Consider the following 25,882-nt stretch of genomic DNA (forward strand, 5'->3'; position numbering starts at 1 on the left):
TATGTATATGTGTGTATATGTGTATATTATGGCTGAGTTACTACTCAGCCATAAAGAAGGATAAACTCGAGACATTTCTAGGTAAATGGATATAGCTGGAGACCATGCTGTTAAGTGAAATAAATCAGACACACATATAAGTACTGTGTTGTTTCTCTGTGGTGAGAAACCAGAAACCTTATATAAATAAGTACCAAAATATATAATAGATATTGTGAAATAGGAAGAAAATGTTCAAATGGAAAGGAGAACTAGGTAGGGAGAGTGGGGAAGGGGAAAGGGAAGAAGGGAAAGGAAAAATAGAAATAAAACTTTTGTATAAAATGGGAAGAGTTGTTGAAGGGAGGGGTGGGGAAGGGAGTGGGAAAAGGAATCAAGATATATCAGGTACAGTTACAAATTCCCCATGATGAATGTGATCATTATATATACCTAAAATGTACCAATAAACTTCATTAATTAAAAAAATAGAAGAACACTTTTAAAATGAGATGTGACTTCAGCATGTCTTGGGATCCTTCTGGATTTCTGCCTGCTCTTCATTTTGAAATTGATGCTGTTCCCAGTTCTCTTTGGTACCTGAAGGAACAGTAGTGTGAAGGTGATCTGCATAGCAGAAGTGGCCTCCTGCACTGGCATCAGACTCCGTGCCGTGTCCTCATGAGTGACTGTGGGGAGTGAGCTTGCTGAGGGCTCTGTCTGTGTTCTTTCAGGCTCATCAGATTCAGGAGATGTTCCCCCAGGTTCCATACCATCTTGTGCTGCAGGACCTCCAGCTCACACGCTCGGTTGAAATCACAACAGACAACATCCTAGAAGGGCGCATTCAAGTACCTTTTCCTACTCAGGTAAAACTTCTCCTTAACCACAACATCCAACTTCTGGCTTCCTAAACAGTTAATCTTCTAGGGTAACTTTTTGTTTACTTAATAATTGAGTATCTCATGATTTGATAAAGGGTTTCTATAAATTCCCTCACTTACCTAAAATTATAAATGAGAACAGATCCATCCAAGATATGGATAAATGTATATAAATTATTCGGGGACAGAAACCTCAAGCCAGTCTGCCTTTGCCAATCTATGAGCTCATGGTACTGCCATGACAACTTTTTCTGTAAATGGCAAGTAATAAGTAATTGTAGCAATGAAGGCCATTCTTCGTTGCAACCAGAGGAACCATGGAGAGTGTGTACATGAACAAGCAAGTCTGTGGTCCATTAAAACTTTATTTATAAAAATCAGTGGGAGGGGTAAATGTGACCCTGGGGGCTATAGTTTCAGGACCTTTTGCCCTAGAGGTAATGCCATTTGTCTTGATTTGGCCATGAACACTATATGGGATTCTATAGGTGTAGTTCACATCTCTCTGAGGCATAAACTTTTGACTGTCTAAAAAAAGATCAGAAAAATAAAAAATAAAAAAATAAAAAAGATCAGATCGGGCTGGCGAGGTAGCTCAGCAAACTAAGCACCTGCTTAGGCAAGTACAGGGACTCGGGTTCGATCCCCAGCATCACATGTCATGCCAGCTCTGCTCCCAGGTGCGCTGAGCCAGCCTTCAGATCTGGGTGTGATGGTACAAGCCTATAATCCCGGTGCTGGGGAGGCTGAAAATCGGATCACTATGAATCTGAGCTGCATAGTGAGACCCTGTACCAAATGTATTTTTTTAAAAAAATCAGATTACCTATCACATAACTTTTTTGAGGGGTAAATAAATACTGACACAGGCAAACTTTCTTGCAGGACCAAGGCATTTATATATAATCAGGGAATAATTTAGCAAAGAAGTTAGCCAATTTCAGTAGGAAAAAGTACACAGAAATTTATTATTGAAATTACAGTTGAATCTCTTTACAGAGGCAGAGTATAACCTTCGGAGTCAAGTGGGCTGAGGCATTAAAGGTGGTGCTCTAGGTCTTAGCAGTTGGACCAGAGTTTTGGCTGCCTCTATGTATGCCAGTTACCTTATGCAGCCAGAGAGAGTCCCCAGGATGTAAAACACAAAAACTGACCAGCGGTCACTGAGGTGCTAAGACCAGTGGTATTGTGGTAGGATCTCAGGGTGTCTGCAGCGTTGGTCCAGACCTTAAAATAACTAAAGTGAGAATAATCACAGTAGGATGTTAGAAAGGTTAATGAGACAATCTGATCAGTTTTTTTTGGTGCCGTGCACAAAGTTAAATGTTTACTCGGTGTTTTCCATGGTTATCAGTTTTTTTCTGGAATTACTGTTAAGAAAGGGAACTAATATCGACCCAGTTGCTGGTTCTCAAACTTCACCTCAGTCTCTTTTGTCTTGCCTTTAATCTTTATGGCATTTTAATTTTATTGTACTGTAGACTTTTTTAAGTTGCAGGCTGCTTTAGATCATAGCTCCCTTTGTATTCTAGTGTTATTTCAGTCTGAATTACTTTTATTTTTTTCTCAGCGATCAGATAGCGTTAGACCTGCATTGAACAGTCCTATTGAAAGGCCCAGCACTGACCAAGAAGAGGGAGAAAGCTCTACTCAGGTAAGATCAGTGCACTAGAGAGAGGGGATGTGTGTGGTCCCTGGTAGTGAATGGTCTCCTTAGTCCTGACATCTGGGCGCCTTGGACAAGAGTACGAAAGAAGGCCATGTGTTAGGTCTGCCTCAATATTAAAAGTTACAGATCAAGTGGTATCCTTAGTCTGTCCTGTTTTCCCCAACACTCCCAGGCTCTGAAGCTACTCCCTGGATGCTGTCCTTGTGCTCCTTGGGCCAGCTCTGCTACCCTGAACTTGTCTAGAAACACAAGGCAGGGCAGAAAGGTCAGACTCCAGGCTTTGAGGAGACTGGATCCTCTAAAGCTGGATGGGGACAGAGCAGGGCACACTCCCTAGGGAGCTAAGGCGTTGGGTTACTTTCCCATACTTCATTTGTCTGACTCAGGATGTCCAAGTAGTTTGATGTATTTTGCAAAAGATCCTGAACTGGGGTGTGGGGGGGAGGGAGTGTGGCTTTCTTGAGAACCAAGACAGATGCTCACTCTAGGAAGGCAGCCCCTCTGCCTTGTGTGCAGGCAGAGCACCCTCCACTCTGCCCTTTGCTTGAGAGTCTGGGGATGCCCATTCTTGTCCCTCTGCTCCAACTCCCATTTGCTTCCTTCATTAATGGAGGAAAGAAATTACTGGACTTTCAGAACACTTTCTTAGAACAAGAATAAAGGCAAACAACTCTGCCTTTGTGTTTTCCGTTGTGTGGTGTGTGGTGCTTTCTACATGGAGGCTTTCGCCTAACAGTTTCTCTGGCTTTTCTCCTGGTGTGGGCCAGGGCTCTTCTGGGAACAGTGACAGGGAGGCTACTTGTACCTTCTGTGTCTTTTCTTGCAAGTAGGAAACTAAAAGCTAAGTCATTTTCAAATCTGTTACTGGATTGGCTCTTTATGGCCTCTGTCACCTTTCTGGAGGAGGGGTCATTTCACCTCTCCAATGGTCTTTTTGGACAAAGTCAATTTTCAACAACCTGATGCCAGTTTCCTTCAGCAGGAGACCCCTCTGAGTCCCAGAACATTCAGGGTGGCCGCCTATAGATGAGTAGTAAGAGCTTACCTCACCCAGTTTTCTACCCTTTATTTGGGTCTGTGGTAGCCAGGGTTTTTTTCTTCTTGATTTTTCAGGTTGTCTTATGACTGGCTCCTGGGTCTCCCAAGCTCCAGGGTATAGGAGTCAGGCTGTTTGTGTGGCCCTTTTAAAGTCTCCTCTGGGGCCTGGCTGAGCACAGGAAGATGTGAGGGTGGTGAGAGAAGCAGGGACTTTTAAATAAAACCCTGCATCTTGGGTGTGTTGGAGCCTCACGCTGGGTCACAGGCCTGCACTGCCCTGCGGGCCTGTGTTTGGGACTAAAGCAGCATAGGCGTTTGGGCAGCTGCTTCCAGAGCATCCTGTTGCATGAGTAATCATGTACTTTATTATACCTGAGTTTTTTAATCCTTAGCCTTTACCCTTTTTGCCTGTTTAACTCACGGTATAACATTAGTGCAGTCAGATAAGACTTTTAAATTCTTGAGCAATTAGTAGAATTGAACAGAATACAACCTAGCAGTGACCTTTGTTGTCGTACCTTACGAGTGCATTTTGGAGGTGCTCAGATTGTTCATAGTGGCTGTTATGTACCTAGGCCACTCTGTTGAACTTTGCATGTATTAGTAGCACAAGGCCACATCCAGTGAGCCTGTCCTCTTCAAGCTTGAATCTCTGTAGTTATGCCTGTGGGGTCACAAGAAGCTGGTACAGGGGATATCATGTGGGGCATGGACTCTGCTAAGGAAGCGAGCCTGTGTTCACAGTTGTCTCCCTGTGTCCAGACCGAACGTGTGCCCCTGGACCTCAGTCCTCGCCTGGAGGAGAACTTGGACTTCAGTGAGGTGGAAGTGGAATCCTGCGAGGTGGAAGACTTTGAGGCCCGAGGCAGCCGCTTCTCCAAGTCTGCTGATGAGAGACAGCGTATGTTAGTGCAACGTAAGGATGACCTCCTGCAGCAGGCTCGGAAGTAAGTTGATTGTGTGACCTTCATAAACATAAAGTCCACTTCAGAAACTACTGGTTGAGGGCTGGGGAGATAGGGCAGTAGTCCTGAGTTTGATCCCTGGCACCACATACCATGCTAGCCCTGGTACCCCAGGCCTGCCATGCCAATTCCAGAACTGGGCATGGTGGTACACACATGTAATCCTAGCACTAGGGAGTCTGGGACAGGAGGATCACTATGAGAAGTCTGAACTGCATAGTGAGACCCTGTATCAAAAAATAAAATTAAAAAACTACTGATTGAAGGCCATTATCATGCCAGGTCTACTACTCTTTCTAAATAGGTGACACCTGTAATATTCAAATAATGGAACTTAGCAGAAAAAGGGGATACAGATGAATGTCCATTTTGTATCTGTGTATTCAAAGTGGCTAGGATAGATATATAGTTACATTCTCTTAATGAATAGAGGGATTTGTTCTAATAGTGTTTGTAAATAGGATATCATGTCCGCATCTTGTACAGCAATTAACCACTAGGAAGAATGTATGCAATGTGTTAATTATTGAAGCTGTCCTACCAATTTGATTTGAAACTCTCTCATTGCTATTTGTTTCTCAATAAAATTATGAAAAATAAATAAATAGGTGACAGTATTGTAAAACCATTGCATGTCACCCAGCCACTCAGATTTCACACCCTTCTGCTACAAACAGCAAGAGGATCTGGCTGTGCTGAGCTCAGCTGGTCACCTCTGGAGAGTCCAGCCCTGTGGACCTCTGCACCCACACTTGCACAGATAGTGCTTAAGTGTAATATGTTGGCAGCTCTTTATATTAATTGTTCTAATCTCTTTACAGTTCTAAGAAGGAACATTGTTACTCTGTTTGACAACTAAGAAACTGAGCCCTGGGGAAGTTAAAACGAGCCTGGGCCTGGGTCCAGCTAGCATCATTAGCACAAAGTGCTGGTGTGGCACGCAGTGGCATCTGTGTGCTGCATGTCCCCCCATGTTGTGGCTGCTGGGGCATATAAAGCCTCTGTGGATGGACAGGAATTTTTCTTTCAGTCCTTAGCTTGAGGACAAGCCCAGCATTGTGCTTATCTGGGTGGGTCTTCTGCACTATAAGCCTATCTGTGTCTGTGGGCAGGAGTGGGCAAAGGGGAGGGTGCTGAGCCACTGCTTGACAGGTCTCTCCTGGGACCCTGGGCTCCTCTTGTCAAGGAGAAGTCTCTTTTTCTTTCTTTTTTTTTTTTTTTTCCTTCCAGTTGTAGGGACAGAATTCAGAGCCTCTCATGCATGCTAGGCAAGTGCTCTGCACTGAGCCACATCCCAGCCTGTGGGATAGTTGTGTGGGTGTCTTTTTCATGGGATGATCCTGAATGATTGCTTCATGAAGGTGCTCATAAAGGGGGGGAGAAATTTAAAATAAAGCCACATTCTGTACATGTTCCAGAGTGTCTCATCTCTGTCACATGACTCTTTGATTTTTGTAGGCGGTTCTTGAACAAAAGTTCTGAAGACGACACAGCCTCAGAGAGCTTCCTCCCCTCAGAAGGCGCGTCCTCTGACCCTGTGACCCTGCGTCGGAGGATGCTGGCCGCGGCTGCTGAGCGCAGGCTTCAGAAGCAGCAGCGGTCCTAGCACCTGCACATCTCTACAGCTGCTCCTTGAGTCTGCCTGGAAGAGGCTATCTGGGTTCCGCTTGCTGTGGGAAGAAGCAGGCTTGACTGCATTGCTACTGTATAAAGCATGTAGTCTTAATAGTATTTGGACAGCTGAGAAATTTAACCCTCCTTTGTAATAGTTTATATGTGATATTTCTCTTCCCTGTAGAAACACGCACATTTTAACTCTAGGCATGATCTTTTTTGGCATGGACTGGACTTTTTGGGGGTGGGTGATGATCAAGAGGAAGCAGGCAGACACCTGCCCACATAAGGCATCTTTGCCACTTCCTATATAAGTCACAACCCATGTTGGTGTGTCCTTAGCTTCACATCTGGCAGGAAATGTGTGTGCTGGGGAAGATACCTAAAAGCAGTGAGGAGGTATCCAGCATGAGTCTCACTCCATACCATAGGAGGATAGCTGTTGTCAAACTCTGTCCATAGGGAAGGAGCACTGAGAATGTTCCAGAGGCCGGCCCATAGGCTCCTGGACCTCTCAGCCAGTGGAGCATTTTGTAATAAGAACTCCTGGTTTGATACCTGCAGCAGAAGGGGAAAGTCCAGGACTGCAGAATTCTAGGAGGTGACCCCTTTCCTCTGACATTTGGGACTGACCTGAGTCCCTGATTCACAGCTGGCTTTATTTCCATTCACTCTGGTGCTCCTGCATCCCATATGCTTGCCCCAGGCCTCTTTCCTCTCCTGTTTCCTTGCTCCCTCTGGACATTTGAAAGAGCTAAGTAGCAAGCTTTGGTTTATGGTTTTGATTGCTTGGTTAGGTAATTAGGCAATGACAAAGCCTGTAGGTTTGGTGCTTGGGGAAGGTATGGGCCTTGCAAGATGGAAGAGTAAATTCTTGGAAGACATCATTGAAGAGATAAAAGATACGTTTGATATATTTCTTCCCTGGAGTCATTTTCAAGCTTTGTGTCTACTGGTTTAAACATCGGTAAAATGTTGAACCCACATGCCTTGAAGCAGACCCAGGTCATGTATCTTTTCTAATTCTTCATGCATTTAACTTTAAGGATTTGAAATGCAGTTGTAATTACATAATTCAGTTTTCTGTCCCATTGGATTTTTTTTTTCAATGTTTGAAAGCATAGTTTTATGGTAGTCCTCTGGGAAGAATCCAGTATTATCTAAAATTATTGGCAAAGTTAAATGTATTTTACATAACAAAGTTTTTAGAATGTTGACAAGTAATTGAAAAAAGGGTGATAAGTGAATATGTAGGCAGAAATAATTTATTTCAATAAGTCTTTCAAAAGCCTTACCTTGAAATGCTGTTAGTAAATTTGTGATTTTTTAAAAATTTTGTTTTGCTGAGAGCATAGCTATTTGTTTTTATTGTAAAACAATGATAACAATAAAAAGCAAACTCTTCTAGTGTGCTGTGTGTGGCTGGAAGCTAAGGCAGCTTTTTTCAAAGGTGTCAACAGTGAATCCATTTTGCTTTTGTGTCTCATTTTGGTTGGATAATCTTCCTACTTTTGAGGTTTTCTCATATTTTATTTGGATAAAGCAGCACTGAGTTTCTTTTGCCCTGGCATTCCACTTTCTCAAGGTAAGTGGGAGAAAGAAAGCTATTTTACTTTGGTGGATTATGTCATACTTTGCATGTTCTATACAGTCAAGATAACATTCATTCCATGTATTTCTGTGTTTCAGACATGTGAAAAAGAAAATTGCAGTCAGTTTGAAAGGGTCTTGAAACACTGGAAAACAGTAATATAATAGTGATAAAAATAGATATGCCTTCTTACATGGCTTATGGTGGTCCAGGAAAAGAGGTCTCGAGTTGAGATCTTAGACATTTCACCTGGAGAATTAGGGATTTGGGGTCTATAAAGGGCCCCTGGTTTTCGTCCTTCCTGGGAGCATGGAGCAGGTGTGAAAGACAGCAGCCGGCAGGCTTTCATGGGCCCTCTCCCTGCTGGCAGGTGGTGTGGCAGAGGGCTTTGCTCATGCTTATCCCCTTGGAGTAGCAGAGCTACTGGGTTACAACTGATTAGAAGAGTTGTGGCATGTATTCATCAGTAGCAGTTGAATTGCCCATTCTAGGCTCCTTTTTGAACTAATCTGCTTTCTTTTCTTGATTGACCTAGACTTTACCTCTTAGATTCTTGGTTGGTTTTCAGGTTTTTTTTTGTTTTTTTTTTGGAACTGGGGATTGAACTCAGGCCCTAGCGCTTGCCAGGCAGGCACTTATTCTACTGAGCCATCTCCCAGCCCCCAGCCCCCAGTTTTCAGGTTTTAAGACTTGCTCATGCTACAAAGAATGATGGGCCATCTGGATGTTTTGCTGATGTCAATGCGAACTCCAGGCGGTCAGGTGGCTGCCTGCATCTGACCTCCCTCTTGAGCTGTGTAGACATTGTGTTCCTCTGTCTGTAGCTTACAGAGTGAATCTTGTTTGTTGTGACTATGGAAAAGGGATTCCAGAACTCTGGAAGAATAGTACATTTGCAGAAGGTAGTCTTGAGCTTCTAGTGAACTTGTCAAAGAGTAGGGCCTGCCCACACTGGAAGGCCACCTGCCCCTAAGTGTCCCCCTTAGTGCTCCACCTTGCTGTTGGCTGCCCATTAGAACCGCTCGTGGAGTGGGGAAAATATGATATATAGGTTCTGCCTCCATGCTTCTTATTCTAATTAGTCTTTTCCTTGTATCTTTTTCCAGAAAATCCTTCTTAACCTTCCTTTTAAGAGAAGGCAAAGTAGGGGTGTAGCTCAGTGATAGAGCAATTGCCTGGCATCTGTGAGGCCTTAGGTCCCAGCACCAGGAAAAAGAAAAAAAAAAAGACCAAACATTTGTTTAATCTACAAGTGTCATCGGAAAGTTACAAATCCTGCTACAATAGGGCTCATTTTTAGGGAAATTCAGATACCTCATATGTAGAAAGTGTTGGTTTTCTCCAGCCTTCTGTTTTGATGTTGGTTTGTTCTCTGAGGTCAGAGTCAGGAAGTCAAGGTGTGGCCTGGACCGCAAACCTTTCCATCAATATAGAGGACAGGTTGTGTGTACCCTTCTGCCCACAAACTGGGATAGTTTTAAGGGAACTGCTGAGGGAAGCACTGGAAAGAGGTATCCTGGCAGAGGGGGTGTAGTGGTGCATAGGCTGGCTGGGAATGCACTCTCCTTACTCCTAGTTTCTGCGTGAACTTTTTTTTTTTTTTTTTTTTTTTTTTTTTTTTTTTTGTATTTTTAGTACAGGGTCTACAGGGTCTCACCACTTAGGTTGGACTCATAGTGAGTCTCCTGTTTTCAGCCTCCCAAGCACTGGGATTAGAGGCACACTCCACCACCATGCCCAGTCTCAGTCAACGGCTCAGTGTGACCTGGGGGCAGGGCAGGCATGGCATTCCACTGCGCTCTGCCTAAGCAGGTGCTTTAGTCCACTAAGCTATCTGGCTAGCCCTATACTAGTTTCTCAACAGTATGATTCCCTCTACCCCCACAAGATTAACTGACCCATGGCCAGGGAGAGGTTTTGAGCTGATAGTTCCCATCAGTGGGGATATGGGGAGACAATAGCAGACCTTAGCGAGGTGCTCCCGCTTGCTAGCCAGTGGTCAGTACTTGCACGTGGTATACATGTTTCAGTGGCTGCTGTACCCTCTGGGTCCCATCTGGCCATCTGGGGGAGAGAGGCAGTATCAGCACCACAGAGGAAAGGGCACTGGCTTGGTGGCCTAGGCTATGCTGCCCTGTTTCCTGTGTATTTGGCCTATAAAGCCCCACTACACACCCCAGCATCCAGCTGTAGTGGGGTACACAATGCTGAAGGAAACCTGCTGGCTGGCTGGTTTACCAGGTATGAGCTTGCTGTTGGCGTGGCGGTGGATGACGCCCCTTGTGTGCAGGTGCCAGGGCATTTGACCTTCTTGGGACCACATTCTTCCACTTTGGTACAAGCCCTGGTACAAAAAACAGGCATTGGGACTGCCTGGCCTCCCTCCACTTTTCCTTTCCTACTCCTAATTCCCACCAGAAACAAAGTCAGTTAAAGATGAGATACAGCTGGGAGCCATGAGGAAGGGGTTAGCTGTAGTTTTAAAGCTGCCCGATCCTCTTTCCTGGGGCGGGGGATGATGAGCAGCTGCCCGTTGCATACTGCACTAACACCCTGGTGACCTCAGGGAGGGGGACAGAAGGCCCTGTGGGGACAGGCCATACCCACCAGCCTCCCAGTGTGGCCATGTCCCTCCTACCCTTTCCTGTTGGAGCAAAGCCCACCCCAAATAACCATAGCTGGGAGGGTACAGGGTGAAAGACTCAAGAATACAGACAAACATTCTCTTTATTGAGCTACACATGAATTTTCCATTAGAGAAGTAGACTGGCAGTGTGTAAGATATCACAGAAACCTCACCAATTGGGAATAGAAAGGCTTAGAAAGACCCGTGGGCTTTTTTTTTTCTTTTTTTTTCAAGTTTTTTTTTTTTTTTTTTGTATTTTCAATTTTTGTGTGTTTTTTTGCCTCCTCTTTATTTCAAATGGCTGTGACTGGTCTTCTTCAGCAAATAGTCTTAAAAGTGAAACTGTGTAGAGGTCTGGGGTCTGGATACTAGTCAAAGTAGAAATGACAGGACTGGTCATGAAAACTGTGGCTTTAATGTAAACACTACATTCCATCTTTTTTTTTTTTTTGATTTTTTTGTGTTTTTCTTCCATCTTGTATTTAAAAATTGTTTTTGTTATTTTTATCTGCAGCACAAACATCCCCACATGAGAAAGAGCGAACACAGGTCACTGCAACGAAGGAAAGGTAGAGAGGGGCACACACACAAAAGGAGGCATCCGCCTGAAGACGAGTCCGAAATGTCAGGGAAACCCACAACCCCATTTCCCACAGACTAGGAGAGCTGATCTGGTATGAGATGCAAAGTACTGGGGGGCAGGGAAGAAAAAATCACAAAAGAAATCTGTAGAGGGGGTTGGCAGGGACATTGTTTCTGTAGGGCCATAATTCTATGTACGATAGGTTTTTTTTTATTATTTTTATTTTTGGCAGCTACTGGCCAGTGAGAGCTGTGCTTTTTCTATACAAACCTGGAGTGAGAGTGTGGTTGGAGTGGTGGGCTGGGGAGAGCGGGGCTGCCCCCTCTTGTATCCGTGGTGTCTGGGTGCTGGCAGGCAGAGTGGTGGCCTGTGGCCCTCTGGGAAGCCCGGCCCGAGTGTACCTGCCAGTGGGAGCTCCTGCTGCAGATTGGCATTGGGGCACACTGAGATGGGGAGGAGGGGGCAGGGTGCTGATGGATACATTTATTTCAAAAGAAAAATGTGAATGAAATGGCAAGTATTTTTTTTTCCCTGTTTTGAAACTACAAAGCACATGAGAAATGTTTTGTTTTTCCTTTCAAATTCTAAATGTAAAGACTTAACTAAAACTGGATTCTACAGCATTCTACAGAAATACACAGCCGTCAGTCACTCTGGGGTCGTAGGTTAGACAGGGGCTTGATACAGAAAGGCTGTGTGTCTTACAAAGGCCAAAAGATCATGCTACCAGGAGATCAACGTCAACAGCAAAGAGTCCATGAAGCAGTCTGTAGAGAGAGAGATAAGGGGTCCAGTCTGACCATTTTCTTTGATTTTAAAAACCAACCAACCAACCAGAAAACCCTAAGACATCGTAACTAATGTTGGGACAGGGAGAGATAGGGGCGCACTCACAGGGATCAAGAAGTCAAATGCTGCCCATCCTAGGCGCCCTGGGAACCCTTGCCCCAGGGGATGCTGATTAAGGGCAGGTCTGCAAGTCTGCCCTCCTCCAGGCCACTGCTGACCCCGCCTCAGCCCTGCTGTCCCGCGTGCCCTCTTGGAGGGAAGCTGGCTTCAACTCTGCAGGCGGATTGGAGCTGTGGCTCACAGATCCCCTCCCATCAGCTGCTTTTACAAAGCAGGCCAAGTCTCCCAGTTCTCTGATTCTTGCCTTGTTCACATGAATAAAGAAAACTCAGGAGACAGTGGATTGGTCAGAGCAATGATTCTTCTAAATTCTTAAAATTAACAACCACCACCACCCAGAAGAGAAGTGTCCTTAAATGTTGTGTCGGGGGAGGGGAAGGAGACATTTAGGGTGCTGGCTGTTTTTAGAGGGTTTGGAGCTGGCCCGGGGGCAGGACAGAACTGAGCACACACAGCCTCGGTGGTGGGAGGCAGAGGACCAGCTGGGCCAGAGCCAGGCCTTCCTCTGCCTCTCGGGCTCACAGCGGGTTGTGGTAAGACCCTAAAGTCCTGGCAAGGACAGATGCTCAGACTGGGCTCCCCCCATGATGTGTGTCCATCGGTGAAAACCTCGGTGAGTTATGGGATGGTGGTCAGTTCTGTCCGCAGCTCTTCCTAGTACAAACTAAAAAGATTTCTCTAACATATATTTGTGTATATATAAGTTTTTTTATGCCTCTGTAAAGTTTATTTACCAACTTGCATTTGTTAGTGGTGTGTGCGTGTGTGTGTGTGTGTGTGTGTGTGTGTGTGTGTGTGTCTGTGTGCACGCGCACGCAAGCTGTTCTGTGAGTGCTGGAATCATTACCAAATAGGTTGCTATACAGGACAAGAGGTCAGTATAAGCCGCAGCCCCGGAGGTTGTTGGCAATGATGATGTCAGTGACGGCGTCGAATACCACCTGGATATTATTCGTGTCTGTGGCACAAGTCATGTGACAGTAAATTTCTTTGTTGGGTGAGCGGTTTTTGTTTTCAAACTGTGTTTGGATGTAGGCAGCTGCATCTTCGTAGGTATTGGATCCTGTAACAAGACACAGAACACGATGGAGCTGCATAAGGCTTAGTATTCACCTCCCTTCTGGCTTTTCAGGGCTTTTTATCCTGTTTTCACACTGGATCTACACAGGAGCCTGGGAAGACAGTGACCACTGGTTATCTTTTGCTTTCTTAGAGATCAACTGGCAGCATCTCCCCAAAGTCTATCTAAATCAATTCTGCTGATTCCAGTAAATCAGAAAGGTCCAGTAAGGGCGCTGCCCAGCTTGGTGGTATCGCGGGACTGCTGGTATCTCAAGGCTTGGTGAACGTGTGGGAATCTCACACTCTATCCTTAATTTGTCTTCTCTGAGAGGCCACTCTGGGGGCCTGGCAGTGTCTCTATGCAGCCTCAGTGCTTGGTACTGAGAGTGGTTAGGACACGGGGACCAATAGATCTTCACAGTGGGAAGGTTAAGGGGATACCAGCACCCAGTGATTCCTTAATTCTTCCCTTGAGCCTAGTCAGGGCTGCGGGTACAGATAACAGGGTTTTCCAGTCAGCTGCAACCTAACCCTTTATGGCCTGGCCCTTGAGACAGCTTTCAGTTATCTTCCACAGGATTTGACCATCACAGACATGCCAAAGCCCAACATGACCACGATGCTTTTTTCCCCTCAGTGCTGCTAGGGTATGGCCCAGGACCGAAAGAACATGTTCTGTGGGCTCAGATAATCCTTCCCCTGCCTCCTCACCCTGAAGGTTGAAGGTATGAAGGTATGAGCAGGCTGTGCTGGCTCGGAGGGGCCGCTGTAGGGGGATCTCTTTCCTTTCTATTGGCTCCTTAACAGGCTACCCCAGTGTCACTTGGGCAGCCATTTGTTTACATACTGACTATCCCCAGCTTCGCTAGGCCAGCTAGTTGATTTTTTTTTTTTTTTTTTTTTTTTTGGCAGAACCAGGAATTGAACTCAGGCCCTTGCGCTTGCCAGGCAAGTGCTTGTTCTACCGAGCCATCTCCCCAGCCCCTCGGCTAGTTGATTCTTCTGTTGAATAAGACAAAATTGTCAGTTTTACATTTCCAGTTATATTATAAAAAATAATGAAAAATATACAAATTTAGCTTATCCTCTATTTAAATAATTAGACTGGTCAGAGGCTGACAGTCAGACACCAGCTGGGGGTAAGGAATTGTAAAGGGTAAAGTAGGGACATTCCTCAAGAGGAGACAAGGCTGAGGCTCCTTGTTGGCTCACAGTCACAAAGGTATGACAGCAGGAGCACACTCAGTGCTGAGCTGGGGCAAAACTGTTAGAGACTAGACAGTGGAGGCTGTGGCTCCTGTCAGGAAGTGACCTGTCCAGAGGCCAAGCAGAGACAGACCAAGATAAGGTGTCCCCTTGCTGCTGAGCCTGGTGTCTGTGCGCACATGGACCACTGGTCCTTGAATCAGCTTCCTCCTATGCCTACCCTTCCAGCTTACTCTGCATACCAAAAGGACCACCTATATAACCACAACACTAATGGACATTTGTCATCTATCATGTCTCAGACTGGATCCTATGAAGTCCCTGGGGGGATGTTACACTGACTTTTGCTTGGGGACATCTGCTAGGGGCATCCAGCTCCTATGCCACGCAGCAGTGAGACTGAGTCCTCCAACCACAGCCCAAATCAATCTCCCTGGGACACGAGACAGGAACTTGGGGGTTGTGTCTGCTCTTGAGGGCCTGCTGGACCGTACCGTCACCACAGCTTTCTAAAGCCTAGGATTGAGGATGCCTTCGCTGAGGCAGGGAAGGCCAGCAGTGGGCTACAGCCCTGCTCTGCCCTCAGGCCAGGCCCTTCTTGGCTTCTGGGGCCTGCAGAGAGCGCCTCCCCTGTGCTTTCCATCCTCTAGATAGGGGTGACAACGGTAGCAAAGAGTTATACAGACCTGACACCAACCACTGTCTCCCCGCTGCCGCCCCTCTGACCAACAGGGGGGTGCGCCCCTGACCCCATCAGAGGGATGTCCTCACCAGGTCCCTTTCAGTGCCTTACCCCACCTGGAGTCTGCCTCCAGGGCAGTAGCATTGTGATGTTACAGCACCCAGATGAAAATGAGGCCCAAAGGAGTGACTTGCCCAGAGGTGCAGGTGCTCAGCTCAGAGGCCAGTTTGGTCACTTACATCGCTGGAGATTTTGTGCTGCTGACATCTGTCAGACCCAACAGCCTGGAGTGCAGGGCACAGTCCCTGGCCCTGCCCCACCCTACCCTCTGCACCTAGAGATAGACAGGCACCTTGCAAAGTCTTAAGCAACATGAAACATCAGGGAGGACACAAGCTGTGCTCAGAACAAGCTAGTGGGCCCTTCTACTTCACACTACCATTGCCAGCAGTGAAGAGGGAAGGAAAGCCTGGCGTCTACTCTGTGGCAACTCTGGCTAGTTCGGGAATCGGTGTGGCCCGAGCGCCTGAGCCCTTGCCCACAGGCTAACTCCGGCTGTCAGTGAGTGGGTTCCTGGCTGTACCCACCTGTGCCCTTACCTAGAGGACAGAAGAACACATCCTCCTTCACCGTGGGTGCTGGCCCTCTTCTCAGCTTGCAAAAGTGAGTCTACCCTAGAGACAACTAGAAACTTCTCAGTCTCCACAGGGGCAGGATGGGCCCTTGTGTCCCATCAACACTACTTTTAACCTTTCCCGGCGGCTCAGGGGTGTCTGTCCTACAGAGCCATCTTCCCTCCTGCCATTTGGAAAGAGCTTCATTGTGGGGGTCTGTGATACGTTCATTCTCCTGAGATCCAGATAGGAAAAAGAAGCTCCAGGAAAGGCAGAAGACAGGAAGACGGGAGGGGGAGGCTTGGGGTGGTTTGATTTGGGAAAGGACCAGGGCAGAAGGAAGAGTGGCAGACAGTAGGAACAATGGGCTTGGGGGAAGGGGAAAGAAAAGGGGGTATCATAGTTGGCCTGGCCTGAGCTGCCCCACAGGCACATGGCATGCTCAGTGCACCTCAGCAGTACAGAAAGTGCGTGCAGCCTGACCTGCAGCCTGGGCCCCCTGACACACCAAATGGCTACCTACTCCATTCCATGCAAAGGTGCTCTGTGGCCCAGAGGTGGGCTGTGCAGGGCTTAGGGAGGGCCATTTTCCTAGGTCTGGAGACCTCTTCTAGAGGGTTACCAAGGAAAAAAGCAGAGGAGAAACCTGAGTCTGTACTTCTGATCGCTGCAATGCCACTCTGGAGTCACCTATCATTTCAGGAGAGGCCACTGCCCACCACACTCAGGCCTTGTTCTGGGAAGGGCCAAGCCTATGACACCCTAGTGTTTGGGGTTCTACTGGATTCCTGCACTGGCTCCTGCTCACCAGCTGCCTTGAGTGTGCTGGCTGAGCGACCTCCCCGCACCTAGAGGCAGCTGGACTCCTATTTATGTTTTTCAGGGAAGACCCAGATCCCGTCCAAGATTGGGGTTTCCTCCTACACAGGGCCACCATGACACCCACCTCCGTATTCAGGAAAGCAGATGGTCAAAGGTGACTTCTTGATCTTCTCGCCAAATAGATCTTTCTTGTTGAGGAAGAGAATGATGGAGGTATCGATGAAGAACTTGTTGTTACAGATGGAGTCGAAGAGCATGAGAGACTCATGCATGCGGTTCTGCAGCCCCAGGTGGGAAGAGAGCAAGACAGACAGGAGAGAGAGAGGACAGAGAGACAGGGAAAAAGAGGAGAATTAGGTCTGAGAGAAGAACTGGGCTCCTCAGCAGCTCATAGGACCCCTGTGCCCTCTTCTGAGAGGCTGACAGAATCTGCAACCTGCAGGCACCACAGTGCACCTCCCTCGGGCTTGCAGAGCATCTCTGCACTGGCTCACCCAACATCTCGGGCGAGTGGAGCCTGAGGGAGGACGGGGTATCCACTGCAGGGTCTGCTAGAATGTATGTGTGTGGTGGCAGGGCTCACCTGCAGGTAGTAAGCTGGGCTTCAGCTCTGTGTCTGGGCCTTTTGCTGGGCTAGTCTAGGGGTAGGGAATGTCCTCTGGGAGTGGTGAGGACTCGGGGCTTCTGGGGTCTGACAGGGAAGTCCTCCAGTCCTATTGGCATCCTCTGAGGAGAGATGCTCCTACCTAAGGCAGCACCTAGCAGTTCTGGGGGACTGGCCAGACCCATGCTGGGTCAGAATCAACTCTGTCACAGCCTGCAAGGGGCTGAAGCAAAACACCTGTGTAAAGTGCTGCCTTGTACTTGGAAGTCTGCTTAGCACATGGATGCGTGTGATGGGCACCCCCAAGAAGCCGAGTCCTGGGCAAGGGCAGCTTTCTCTACCCTGGGATGCCAAGCACATTCCCCTGGGCAGCCTATTTTTGCAGTACAGGGATGTTTCTGCACAGGGAGGTGGGGGAAGGGATGGTTCTCTGTTTTTCCCAGGAACCCTGTGCTAGCTTGGGGAACTTCACCACCACAAACTTGACCCTTGCATTTAAGCCCAAGCCCATAAGCAACGTAGGCTATATTTTCCTGAAACATGGGATGGAAAAGAGAAGAGACCTGGTGTGGCTATTAGGACTTTTTTTTGAAAGATATACTTGGTCCTCCTGAGAGGAGCAACCACAAGAGCTGGGGAAAATGCTGGCTCAGTGCCATGGCCATCTTTTGTCAGGAGGATGAGGAAGATGCTGAAGTGACCACCATTGGCCAGCAAAGCCCACTCTGCAGCTCTGTGCCCAGCTGTTCACTTACCTGTGTCATCTAATGTCATCAACCCTTAAAGGACAACAAAGTGACAGAGCTGGGACCCTCAAAAGCAAAGGCTAGGGCTAGGCATGCAGCTCAGTGGTGATATACATGAGGCTTAGGGTTCAATTCTTAGCACATTATAAAAACAGAGCTAGAAGAGACTTGCATATGGCTGTGGGGAGAACCAGAACTTAGGCAATGGTTTCTCAGTCAATTTGAGTCTCCCTGTTCTTTGCATGATACCTTTCAAGGAGAAGCAAAACTCTTGCATTGTGCTATCTTAATGGAGTCCACTCGAGAAAGGACAGGTAGTTTCCTAGAGCCATGAACCAGAGAAGGATCCAGAGTGGGGGACACCCAAGATTCACTGGGACACCAGCGGTGGGGAGACTCTGAGACCCCAAGGTTTCAATGAGAAACGGCTCCCACTGCACACAGGAACATCCTGCAGCTGCTCAAGGAAGAGCTGAAAACCCACAGTCAGAGGCAAGTTCCCAGTTCTACCATGCTAGTTTCTGTGGGGCTGTGTGGCATTCTCAGGACCGACAGGGAGTCACCATAAGGGGAAGCCAGGATGACCCGCGCCACAGAGGTGCCCGTCTGACATGTGGCGTGGGCTGAAGGCATTTCCCCCCAGTGGTTCTGAGCTTAGGTTTGGCTGAGGACTCCAGGCCAGCCCACAGCAGCTCGGGTCCCCACTGCTGAGGCTCGGCCCTCTACAGTACTCATTCTGCAGGCCCACTGCTGCCTCCCTCACTTTTCACTTTTCCAGCTGAGGATGCATGCATGCGCGTGGCCCCCTGCTGGGCTGCCACAGGGATGCAGGGTGACCAGGCCAGGCTCCTGCCCTTTGAGAACTCTTAGTCTAGCCGGGGAGTGACAGTGCACTTACATTAAACACATCTGGGAGCCTGGGAGTGAGAAGCAGAGGTGGGGTCTGGGGAATAGATTTGCACAGTCAGGCCTGCTTTGTGAGAAATGACCTTGTAATGGACCTAGAGAGGTCTGCTAGGAAGGTGGATCCTGGAAGCTCGGACAGTGCAGTGAAGAGGAGGCTGTGGGGTAAGGCGCCGGCACTGAGACCCCCTTGATGCCCATCCCTCTAGACCCCATCACCAAAGAGCCAGAGCACAGCTCATCCTGACAAGCTTCCCAGGAGGAAACACGCGGAGTACACTCAAATCAGAGGTGCTAACATTTGAGAAGCGGAAATGTCACAGATGGCCAAAAGCCACCCACGCCCCGCCCACTACTGCCTTCCCGCGGAGCCACAGGAGCCCTCCCAGAGCTGTCTCCCCCAGGTGCCCCAGTGAACTCTGAGAGCAGGAAGAGTGTTGTGTCAGCATCAGACTATGTGGCATTAGCACAAACAGGCCAGGACACCAGACTGGAAGGCAGCTGCACCCAGGACAGCAGGGTTGAGGTGGGCACGGTGGCCAGGCATCTGGAATCCAGCAGCCCCGTGCCCACCCCACCAGGCTGCCCCTGGTCCTAGGGCCAGCAGGGCACACAGATATTGTGCTGTGTACCTGGCAGAAGTGCCTTGGGCACTGACTGACACACCACATTACACACTAGAAAGAGCTGGCACTTTTTATTAATGACAGGTGACTAATAAATACATTATGGCAGCCAATAAATTATTACAATAACTAGAGATTTATTAAACCAACAAGTCACTCTTCTTGCAAAATTACAGTTAATATGGGACAGATGGCAGTGGTGGGTTGGGAGGTGGGACCACTGCACCTAGGAAGGCTCTGCTAAGGTAGGAGTGGGGTGCTAGGCCTACCTGGCCTGGGACCTAGCAGGGGGAGGCACATCGAGGGCACCAGTGAGAAGTGGGGACCAGCAGGTGGGGTGCTGTCCAGAGCAGGGAGGGCAGATGTGGTGGGCAGATATGAGCCTCAGGAGTAGGGTGTGGGAAGCGGGTGAGGAAGGACATGGGTTCACACTGCTGCTGATCTTAGTGCACAGGAGCTGCGGATGGCTGTGACCCATGAGAGGGAGCTCCTCCCTGAAAAGGTCCAGGACTTTGGCTTGGAGCCACTCTTTCCTTCTGTTGTTTCTGCCTTCCTTTTCCTTGACAGGGCCTTCATCTGGCTGGGCTGGGGTCTGTCTGGAGGCCCCAGCCACATTTTCTTAGGAAGGTAAATCAAATTCAAATTCTTCTCACTGAGGGACTGGGGAACAGGACGCCTTGCCCAGACCCCAGGGTCATGGCTCACACCTTGGCCCTGTTCTCTGGGATGCTGGGACCCTTCACTTTGCTGCCTGTGGCTCGACAGGGAACTGTCTAGAGTGCTTATGTTCAGCATTTCAGATCGAACCTCTGTTGAAATGGAGTTGAATCTCAGGTGTTGGCTCCTGAGAGCTGCCTGGTTGTGTCTGGAGGTTTTTAGAAGGGTCAGAGATAAGCTCAGGCAGCCAGAGAAGCTCAACAGGGGGTGGGCAGCTGCTACTGGGTCTGAAGGGAAGAGATGGGACTTCTTATGTCACCCTTCTGGGTCTGGATTACATGTAAAGAAGGCTTAAGGGTATACTAAGTCAGATGGTGAAAAGGTGGGCAGGTAGGTGCAGGCTGGCCAGAAAGAAGAGTCTGCCCCTGTGGTACTATCAGTAGGCTGTAATCCTGCTGGTGGGGAGGCGAGGCCAGAGCCCTCACTGCTGGGGCTTTGCCAACAGCCTGGGTAGAGAGCTGGGCAGGTATCAGGCTATCACCTGCCTCCCAGTCCATGCAAGGAGCAATGCTTCCGGTCCCACCAACAGGCCACTGTGCTGGGCACAGTGGCTGGGACACAGAGTTGCTTTGTGACACTGGACACAGTAGCGGTCTGTGTGGACTCATCCAGGCCAGTGGGTACAGAAACAGACAGGGCACTGAGTGGTCATGGGACCCAGAAGGCCAGAGCTACTGGCAAGGATGCAGGCTCTTCAGGCCAGAGTCGGTGGCCTTGAGTACCCCAGCTCCTCTCAGGAGGGAGCTTGCTTAGAGGTGAGGCAGAAGGCAGAGACATGGTTCTTGGGGCTGCCATTGGGCAGGGTACAGAGCTGGCTCATAGGCATCTAAGTGATAGGCACATTTTCATCAGCTTGGCAAAGGTAACCTTCCTGAAAACCAGCTTCTACTTGGCCTGCTAAATTAGAGCCAGAGTTTGGCATGACCTGTTTGGGGACATACCCAGGGCCACTGTGGATAAGAAATCCATCCTTGCCTGGTCACTCATAACATGTCCCCCCACATCCATATATATCCACGACGGAGCCAAAACTCACATTACCCACAGCTGCTCACCCTTCACCCCATGGGAGAGGCACTGGTGACGACATGGCTGGGAATAGTGGTACCCAGGAATTCTTCCCTGTTCTCCTTGAGGGCTTACAATAGACAGTCAAAGGCCCATCCCTCTGCAGGCTGGGATGGGACAACGAGTGGGAAGCAGCACAAGAGAACTGAGCATCACAGAGCATCTGAAAGTAAAAGGCCATCTGAGGACAGAGGGCAGGAAGGCCCTGAGCACCCGCCTTCCAGTCCTACAGAAGGGGAGGAATGGAGTCCCCCAGGGTCCTGACTCTAGCATGGGGCTCTGGCCCTGGGGGAGATAAACAACCCAGGGGGGACAGGTCTGTGACTTCCACCTCAGAGGCAATGGTTTTAGAGATGGTGTTTGCCAACCTCTTTCTCTTCAGGTATTTCTGATTCTGGGCTCAGGGTGGAACGAGGGGCCCAGCTGGCCTTACCCAGAGCGACCTCAGTGTTGGGCAAAATAGTTAAACAGACCTTAACCTCTCATGGCAGGACATGGACACAACTGGCTCCAAGGACTTGTCTTCTGCCGTGTGCCAGTACCTGGTACAAGGTTCAGAGAATCAAGGAGGTTAACGAATAGATGAGAAGTTGGGCTGATGGGCTGGTTCCTATAGACTGGCCACCAGAGGCAGCTGCCAGACAGAGCAGGCATTTGGCATAAGAGGAGGACGCTGGATCTCCTGCACCACCCAGAGCTCTGTGCCTGTTGGAGCCAACAAATCCAGAGCTGTTGGGATAGGGCTCTTCCTGGTTCCCAGGGAGTCAAGGCATGTGGGAGCCCAGGGATCCTGCCTGGCTTGGGACAGGGCTGTGTTTAGAATGGATACCAGAACATGGGACTTGAGGAGGAAGGCAGAGGCCTCTCGGGAGGCAGCCCTCTCCCCTTTCGTGGCACATCTGCCTGGGCTACTGGCTATGGCATCAGGCCCTGGGAGGCACCTGGGAGCATGGGGAGGGGGGCAGGGTCATCAGAATCCACCCACCTCTCTAGGCAGGGACTTCTGCAGCAGAACTCACCCACAGGGTCCTAGGACCCTCCCTCCTGGGGCCAGGTTGTATGTCCAAGTGCAAGCCCTCAGAGCTCACACTTCAGGGCACTGGTTTGCTCTACCTCTTCTCCTCTGCTGTTGGAAGCTGACAGGACAATGAGGGCCTCCTGACTCCTGGACCAAGATGGGGTGCAGTGGGGCCACAGGACATGGTCCACACTGCCCCTAGGCCTCCTGCCTTGAGGACCTCCAGCTCAAAGGCCTCTGCCCATCCCAACTGGTTTCAGTTGGTCTTACTGCTGATTTGAAGAAGGAAAAATTGGAACCGGGGAGATGGCTCAGTAGAATAAGCGCTTCTCTGAAGAAGGAAAAATATGTCCACTGATACCTGGGGCAGCTGTGCCAAGAGACCAGCTGGAGCTCTGTGCCACTGCCTCTGCCTCCTACCCCAGAGCCTCCCTCCTCCTCCCTGTCTGGCGCAGCACTGGACTCCAGCCACCCACCTTTGCAGCCAGTCATTCTCAGAACATCCCAGGCCTGGGGAAGTCAGGCCTAGGGCTCGGCCATGGGCAGGGCAGGATGACCAGAGGAGTTGGGAGGACCTCGCCAAGACCTGAGCCCTCACCTCACACAGAGTTGGCCTGGCCCCACCCTGGCTTTTGGTGACAGAGCGGCACTCAACCAGACAGAGGCCAGACAAAGCTGAAGGATGGCTCTGCTGCCCTCCAACCTGCCTGCCCCCTGTTGAAAGGCCATCTTGCCACCTGTACACCCGGATGGCAGGAGGCCTCAGGACTCTGTAAGAGCCATGGAGTGCCAGACACGTCCATTCTGGATCACATGCCAGCTTTGCCCACTCCACACCCCAGCCTCTGAACACTAAGAGACAAAGCAGTGGCTAGGGAGCAGCACCCAGGTGGTATGAGAAGGTCTCCTGCCTCGTAGTGCACGGCACGGCTCTCAGCAACCCGACCCAGCCCAGTTACCGCGCATCCAGCTGTTGGAGGGATGGAGGTAGGGGTGCATAAGGGGTGTTCCCTCCTCCCCCCTGCTGCCAGCCTCTTGGGTCTTCTTCTTTAGTGCAAAGAGTGGTCTGAGAAGTGGCAGAGCTCTGGTTCCAGGGAAGAGTGGGCAGGGGGTGGGCAGGGCAAGGGCATCTGGGCAGGGGGCCGGGGCTCAGTAGAGTCCACAGCCCCGCAGATTTTTGGCAATGATGACGTCCGTCACGGCGTCAAAGACAAACTGGATGTTGTTGGTGTCCGTGGCACAGGTGACGTGGGTGTAGATCTCCTTGTGGGCTGACTTGTTCTTGTTCTCGTACTGGGCCTGGATGTAAGCCACGGCTTCTGTGAAGGCGCTGGGGCCTGCAGGAGGAAATGGCAGGGGAGGTGAGAGGAGGCACCTGTGGGCACCCGACATGGATGGCCCTGGGCCTGGCTGGTTGGACCATGGAGCAGATGTCCCATATCTCTTAAGAGACAGCCTGTCAGAAAAGGCTGCTGGAGTGGGGAGACCAAGGGCTCAGCTTCAACAGTGTGCCAAGCAATTCTGACAGCCTTGCAAGTTTAGGATAGCAACCATGAAAGAAACAAAAAGACCAGTGATGCTGAACTTGTGAGTTTTCAATGACAACAAACAGCCGCTGTAGCCCACACGCTTGCCACTGAAGCAGACTGAGGTGTTGCAGCCCTCACCTGTACTATACGTGACTGCTGCTATCCAAACCTTCTTCTTACATACACATAGCTCACTCCTAACGATGTCAACTTCACATCTTACCATGGGTCATGAGTAAAGAAGTTCACAGGTGCCAGGCTCAGGCAGGATACCCTCTCTGTGAGTCTACAGGGCAGGGCAGCCACGTTGTGGCCACCTAGCTGCTATGGGGCAAGGAGGGATGGCAGATCTTTATCTGCTGCAATGAGTGTGTTGCCTACAAGCCACTGTGGTCCCCTTCCCTCTTCTGTGCTCACTCTCAGGAGGAGTAAGAAATGCTGGCTCCTCATTTGCATCTTCCTCAGGATGCACCATACTGATCTACTTTGCAGGTACAAGGAGAGCAACAGCTGGCTTGGGGAGGAGCAGAAGAGAAGGACCCTGGCTTTGCCCTACACATAGTCTTGCATAGGCTGGCCCGCAGCCACTCAGCATAGGACAGGCAGGGAAGAGAACCAGAGTTTGAGTACAGGATTAAACTGGGATGGCAGACCTGGGGGAAGGGTTGCAGCCATTCCAAACTCCTTAATGCAGGCCACAGGCCTGGCTGTGAGGGTCTACCAGACCACAGATTTGCTAACTGGGCTGGAAGTAAGGGAAATGTCCCTGGGACAGCAAGGAACTCTCAGACTCCCTCAGTTAGGTTCTCCTTCCTTCTTGCCCTAGTTTCAGACTGGTCTTGGTGACCAAATTACTGTATCTGCTTCCCCTGCCCCAAAGACAGGATGCATAGGCCCCCAAGATGTGGCTAGAGAGGAAGAGGCTGGTGGGTATATAGCTATAAGGGAGGCTGAGCTCTATTCCCTTCTGTCCGGGGGCTCCTGGGATCCTGGCACATAGGGTAGTCAGACTGATTTTGAGAAATTGGGTGGGGGTTGGGGAGGGCAGGAAGTGAAGAGGGCTGCACTGCTTGCCCAACTGCAGCCATGGCTCACAGGTCCCATTCTGCTTCATGCTGGGAGGCCTGAGGGTGGGCCAGGCAGAGAGGGCTCCCTCTATGTATCTCTCTGGGCAAGGCCTAGCCATCTGTGAAGTGCCGATGAACACTGGGCTACCTAAGGCCCTGCTATATCCCCACTAGTACCTAGCTGGGACCACCAGCCTCAGTTCCTCAGTGCCCTGGTCAGACTGCCTCCCATATGCGCAGGTACCTGCCCAAGGTTGGCTAAGCACCCCACAATATTGACAGCTGGCTTCTGGTCCCCAGCACTTTCTGCAACCAGTGCCTGGTGGCTTGCAAGCCTCTGTCATGTTCAGTATAGCATTTGAATCTCTTAGCCAGCCCATGTGGGATGTGCTATTAGAATGCTTCTTTGTCACCATCCTAATCCTAATGGTCAGTGCAGAGGGCACAGATTGAGAGTGGGCGGCAGGCACCATGCAGTGCTGTAGGCAGTCATTCGCTCCTTTCATCTTCATGGCCACTCGTGAGGAGAGGACAGTCCTGGTGATCATCTCACTTCACAGATGTAGAACTGAGTCACAGTGAAGCCACTTGACCTATTCCAGCTGCTCTGAGGGGCCAAGCCAGGGCTGGCCTTTGAGTAGCTCGACTCAGCCCCAGCTTGTCACCCCACTGTCACCTTGGCGTTCTTGCTGTACATGCGATTTCTATTCACAGATGAGCTCAGGCTCCCCAGGATTGTTGAGATCACATGGTTAGAAGAGGGGGCCTGGATTCTAGCCTGGTGAGCTGCTCCAACTGCTTCACTATGGCATGCTTCAGGGGCGGGGCAGAGCACAGTGAAGGAGGATAGACTGGTCCTTCAGCAGCCCCTGCAGCCAGAAGGGGCTGTGCAGGCCCTTGCTATCCTGTAGAGGGTCTTTACCTGTATATTCAGGAAAGCAGATGGTCAGTGGGGACTTCTTGATCTTCTCTTCAAATATGTCCTTCTTATTAAGGAACAGGATAATGGACGTGTCTGTGAACCACTTGTTGTTGCAGATGCTGTCGAAAAGCTTCAGGGATTCGTGCATGCGGTTCTGCAACAGACAGGGGAAGTGTGTGAGGGACGGCAGCGTGTGGGGCCCTGACCTACCCCAGCCATGACACAGCGGGACAAGCAAAGGGAAGGCCCACCAATGCGGCTGAGCATATCACTGGGGATGGAAATGGGAGAGCCTACAGGACAAACAGGACATGTCCCTGCTTCATTCCACACGCAGGCAGGGAGGGGTGGAGCTGGGGTGGGCAGGTGGGAGGTACTGCCGCCTTCCAGAGGGAGCTGGCCCAGTGGGGCAGTGAGGTCAATGGAGAGGCTCCAGCT

The 25,882-nt window shown here is 49.8% G+C and overlaps 2 protein-coding genes across 3 annotated transcripts in view; one reads left to right on the forward strand and one right to left on the reverse strand.

Annotated features, from left to right (window-relative positions):
* Amfr (autocrine motility factor receptor) overlaps positions 1–7,566 on the forward strand; it is a 35,479-nt gene extending 27,913 nt beyond the window's left edge. Inside the window, exons 10-13 of the mRNA XM_023709352.1 lie at positions 714–848; positions 2,434–2,517; positions 4,333–4,517; positions 5,994–7,566. Of these exons, the coding sequence (XP_023565120.1) occupies positions 714–848; positions 2,434–2,517; positions 4,333–4,517; positions 5,994–6,141 (552 nt within the window). The 3' untranslated portion in view covers positions 6,142–7,566. The remainder of the gene's footprint in view (positions 1–713; positions 849–2,433; positions 2,518–4,332; positions 4,518–5,993) is intronic.
* Positions 7,567–10,820: 3,254 nt separating this feature from the next.
* The window catches only part of Gnao1 (G protein subunit alpha o1), a 193,329-nt gene continuing 178,267 nt past the window's right edge, over positions 10,821–25,882 (reverse strand). The window contains exons 7-9 of one of the 2 annotated variants that reach the window (XM_004625979.2): positions 16,369–16,522; positions 12,706–12,921; positions 10,821–11,716 (exon numbers count right to left, since the gene is read on the reverse strand). In XM_004625979.2, the coding sequence (XP_004626036.1) occupies positions 12,734–12,921; positions 16,369–16,522 (342 nt within the window). In that variant the 3' untranslated portion in view covers positions 10,821–11,716; positions 12,706–12,733. Of the gene's footprint in view, positions 11,717–12,705; positions 12,922–16,368; positions 16,523–20,229; positions 23,264–25,444; positions 25,599–25,882 lie in introns of those variants that run through there. The other variant, XM_004625978.3, reaches the window with a different exon arrangement.

This window comes from Octodon degus, unplaced genomic scaffold, assembly GCF_000260255.1.
Source record: "Octodon degus isolate 3935 unplaced genomic scaffold, OctDeg1.0 scaffold00011, whole genome shotgun sequence".
In the NCBI taxonomy this organism is placed as follows: domain Eukaryota; kingdom Metazoa; phylum Chordata; class Mammalia; order Rodentia; family Octodontidae; genus Octodon; species Octodon degus.